The sequence below is a fragment of the Mus caroli genome, chromosome 10, assembly GCF_900094665.2.
Source record: "Mus caroli chromosome 10, CAROLI_EIJ_v1.1, whole genome shotgun sequence".
Classification (NCBI taxonomy): Eukaryota; Metazoa; Chordata; class Mammalia; order Rodentia; family Muridae; genus Mus; species Mus caroli.
The window spans coordinates 70,120,414-70,125,246 of NC_034579.1; the positions used below are offsets into that span (position 1 = coordinate 70,120,414).

The window sequence follows — 4,833 nt, forward strand, 5'->3', positions numbered from 1 at the left end:
CCTGAGTTGCTACACCTGCACCAGACTCTTTCCTTGTACCCCTCCCATACCCATTTCTTGAGAATAGACATTGTTTAGATCTGGAAATCCCCTACTCCCCCCTTCTCCTTTCTCCCCTGAGGGCCTATAAAAACTGGGACCCCTTTCCCCTCGTGGTCGACTCCTCTACCCCTGCGTGGGATATGAGTCATCCCCAGAGCTCTGGCTTTCCCCGAATAAAGCCTCATGTGGTTTGCATCAAGCTTGGTCTCTTGTGAGTTCTTGGGTGTCTGCGAGGCCTGAGCGAGGGGCTCCTCACGGAGTCTTTCACTCTAGCCCACCTTTATCTTTTTCTTCAGAGGTTTAAAGTTTGTATTGTGTTGTCTTTTTTTTTTTTTCTGTGCTCTGCTTAATTTTGAGATATTTTGTTTTCTTTGAGGATATTGTGAGTGGGAGTGTGTCCACGGTCTCATTCTCTGTGTGTTTGTCTTTGGTATTTAGAAAGGCTACTGAGTTTTAAAAATGTATTCTGTATCCTGCCACATTGTTGATTATTTCTAGAGGTTTTCTTATAGATCTTTGGGATTTCTTATGTATGGTACACCAGTTGCAAACAGGCATAGTTTGATTTCTTTTTCTATTTGTGTCCTTTTAATTCCTTCCCATTGCCTTACTGCTCCAGCTACTGTTCAAACACTACTGCCTAGATTAACCCCAAGATACAAAATTGAAAATAGTAATAATAAGCTCATCAAAAAAAAATCAAGACATTTGAGAAAGACACAAAGGAACCTGTCGATAAATTTAAAGAGGAGAAGCGCCTGCACTGATGCACAAGGAAACACAATGTAAGGCTGGAGGAGGCAATGAGAAAAAGAATACAGGATTTCAAAATATAATCAGAAACAGATCCTTGAAGGGCACTCAGACCGACATAAAAGCTCAATGGCCCAACTATCCAACTCAAGGGAGAGCTTTTCAAGGAGACTGAAAGGAATATCAAGGAGAAGAAAGGAATATCAGCGGGAAGAGGAAGCAGATAGTCTAGATGTCAGGTCATATCTGCCCAGGAAAAGTTTATGAGACTATCAGCAGATGAGTGGGCTTGGTGCTGCCGGGACTGACGCGATTCCCGCTGCCCACCCACAGTTGCTATCTAACACAGCCAAAGAACCCCAGCCAGATGACTGGACTTTACATTCCCACTAAGGGAGTTAAATGAGAAGGAAGTACAACACTGTAAAACCAGGAGGCAACATTACAGAACAAACAGACAGGAAACATTTCCCATAATTCCCCAGCCCAAGGTACAGCACACGGTCTTCACTTACCAAACCCCATGAGAATTAAGGAGCCAAGCAGCATGATGAAAGTCTGCACAGAGTCTGTGTAGATCACTGAGGCCAAACCCCCTGTGGAGAGAGATGAATGGAGCAGGACATTTTATCCATGCATCCTGATTTCCCTCTTCACCTCTGGGCTCCCCTCCATCCCAAACAGAGAAAGGAGTCAGCAGACAACATATCATGGGTCCTATGTGAGCCACAGCTTGTCTTGATGTCGTTTCTCTCCTAAGTGTTAATGTATTTAATTCTTTTTCTTGTCTCACTGAGATACAAAGTTCTGTGAATTACTGGTGGAGTTCCATGTTGGTGAGTTTTTGAATATTAAATAAGGGAAAAGTGAAGAGTTTATGCTACAATAGCTTACCATAATAATCTACTCAAATACTCCCATTTGGGATATATATATATATATATATATATATATATATATATATTCTGAGAATGTATTATATTCTTTCTAAATATAACCTGCTCAGCCTGCATACTCTTGTCTTGATCAATCTTCTTACATCTCACAATGAGCATTTGTTACATTTCTTGTAATTTCTCGTCCTGGGCTTTATTCTCACAGTGGCAATGGTATGGTATTCTTAATCTGGTTAACACCGTCTCTACCAACCACAGATCGGGGGAAGACAAACAGAACATACTATGGGTGAGTAAAACCAGAGGCAGACTTACCAGCCACCGTGTAAAAGGCAGTGATAGCCAATAGAATGAAGACAGCCAGGTAGAGGTTCAATCCCAAGGCCAATTGAATGAATATGGCTCCGGAAAATATGATTGACTATGGAAGCAATAGTGGGGATGGGAAAGAAACACGGGTTTCAGACATCTGAGTTTCCTGCTCCAACATCCACCTCCTTTCCTCACTTTCCTGATAGACTCCTGCCCCTCCTCCAAGACTCCACTTAGATGTTCCCAGCTCAATTTCCCCTGCAAGTCACTGAACAATTTCCACCCTCTCTTCTGTACACTCATCACAGGTAATTCATTGTTCAATGACTGTATAATGGCAGTGGCATGTCCTTGTAGGGGGAGGTACTGATAGTAAGGTCTGGTTCCTTGATTGGTTCTTGATTTGGTCAATAAAGAAGGTGGGAGCCAATTGCTGGGCAAAGGGTAAAGGGCCTTTCCGGCCAGGCTTTGGAATGAGAAGCACGCATCAACCATGTAAGATCTTGGGGTAGCTAGAACTGGTGACCTCTGCCACCAGAGGATGGCTGATATAGACTAGCTGATAAGGTCTGGGTAGGAGATTCTGCACCCAGCAATTGTGTTATTTGGCAAGTTCAAAGATAATAAAGCTGTCTGAAGGTTTTTCTTCTGAGGAACAAAGATGGGCAGAAAATGAGAGAAGCTGGGGTAGTAGCCGGTGGCTTGGCGAAGCTAGCCAGAAGGAATGAGCAAGCCAGGAGTGAGGCTGGTGGAGGGAAAGGTGGAAGTGTGTTTCTTTCTTTTTTTTTTTTTTTTGGTTTTTTGAGACAGGGTTTCTCTGTATAGCTCTGGCTGTCCTGGAACTCACTCTGTAGACCAGGCTGGCCTCGAACTCAGAAATCCACCTGCCTCTGCCTCCTAAGTGCTGGGATTAAAGGCGTGCGCCACCACAGCCCGGCTGGAAGTGTGTTTCTTAAAACTACATACAACATATCTTGTTATCTCTTTCTGTACCATAAAGCTTAGAGAGGCTCAATAATTCCCCATAGTAACTCTCTTGAGGAGGGTATTTCAAAGAATATGTTGTTGGCATTAGTATTCTATCAATGAAAGTTTTAGGATTTTAATTGTTTTCTCTTTATATAATCACATAATGCTTCAAAAAGAGTAATCGAATGGATGATTTTTTAAAAAAACAATTTAAAAATCTTTTATAAATGTTTTAACTTCTAAGGATGTATTTTATCTTGTTCTATCTATCTATCATCTATCTATCTATCTATCTATCTATCTATCTATCTATCTATCTATCTATCGAGTATAACATACTGTTTCTCCATTCCCTTATTTAGAGACAGGGAGAGAGAGAGAGAGAGAGAGAGAGAGAGAGAGAGAGAGAGAGAGAGAGAGAGAGAGAGAGGAGAGAGAGGAGAGAGAGAGAGAGAAGTTCACCAAGATGCTAAGCCTTCATTTTCTGAAGGAGCAGAGCGGTTCAGCCTTCTTGGAAAAGACTGACATCCAGCAAGCTCACTCCAGTTACTTTATTCAAACATTATACAAGGTTAACTGGGGCTGGGAAAGGTTCCAGCTACCAAAGTTATCTTGCCCTTGCTGCCCATGAAAGCAGCCGACCCCACAGATCTCAGTCCCTTTTGACCACAATCAAAAGAAGAACTCCAGGTTTGGCAGGAGTATCATAGGACCAAGGTTGGTGCAGGCGCAAGCTCTCACGTAGCACCAAGGGCAGATTCTCTGGAGAGACAACATTTCTTCAAGGTTCAAACAGTCTCAAAAACATTTCTCAGCCTCTACTGATTGACCCAAACACAGCAAAGGCTTTGCTGAAACATTTCCATTAAAGCCCCACACAATGGCTTAGAGCCAGACATAAAGGTTTTAGTAGACATGTTACTGTATTTCAATTCCTCCCTCTAAATTCTCCCATATACCCATCTCCACGCTCTATCAAATTTAAGGCTCTTTCCCTCCACCAATTGTTATTCTACGCACATATGTATATACACATATATTCCTAAATAATCTATTTAGTTCAGACATTACCTGAAGGTATATTTTCAGTTACCTATTTGGTAAAGGACAAACAACTGGTGTACTTTTCTCCGGGAAAGACAACCTCTCTTGCTCCCAGTTTTCTTTAGTTATCTATAGTTGTTTGTGTAGAGTTGAGGGCTTGTGGCCTTTTCCATGGCCAGTGTGACATCACCACTGGCACCTTCTTTTTTCAGTTCAAGTTTGGGCAGTCATGTGGGTGAGACTGTATCAGCATGGCCTCTGATGTTACTATCTTCCTAGAACTCTTGATAATTCACAAATTCTCACCTTACTTCCCCCAAACTACCTCTAAGTCAGGTCTTGCTCTTATGATTATTTTGTTGCTAAGGACACTGAGGCCTAGGTACACTGTCTGAAGCTTATATTCCATGAGCTTGATTCTATATGATGTCACTCTAAAGCCCAGACCTATTAAACACTGTTTTAGTGCTGTGGGGGTGTTTTACTTAATGAGACACACAGATATTATTCTTAGAAGCTGTGATTAATACAACCTTAATTGATAACTGTGTTAGACAGTAATTTTACAGTCAAAATAACAAGATAATTATTGATAAGTTATTTCTCGCCTCCCAGTGAAATGAGCCAATTCAAGCCAGATTAGAGCATATAAGTGCAGGCTTATTGAGAAGCCAGGAAAGTCACCCTGGGGTGGAAGAGAGGAGTGGGGGAGGAGAAAGAGAGGGCTGAGCACACACAGAGAAGAAGAAGAAGAAGAAGAAGAAGAAGAAGAAGAAGAAGAAGAAGAAGAGGAAGAAGAAGGGGAAGGGGAAGGGGA

General features: G+C 42.0%; 1 protein-coding gene across 2 annotated transcripts in view; it reads right to left on the bottom strand.

Moving 5' to 3' along the window:
- The window catches only part of LOC110303161 (solute carrier family 5 member 4-like), a 54,772-nt gene that overhangs the window by 30,286 nt on the left and 19,653 nt on the right, over positions 1 to 4,833 (bottom strand). For both annotated transcript variants that reach the window (XM_021174131.1, XM_021174132.1), the window contains 2 exons: positions 2,007 to 2,112; positions 1,311 to 1,391 (listed from right to left, as the gene is read on the bottom strand). In XM_021174131.1, coding sequence (XP_021029790.1) covers positions 1,311 to 1,391; positions 2,007 to 2,112 — 187 coding nt within the window. The remainder of the gene's footprint in view (positions 1 to 1,310; positions 1,392 to 2,006; positions 2,113 to 4,833) is intronic.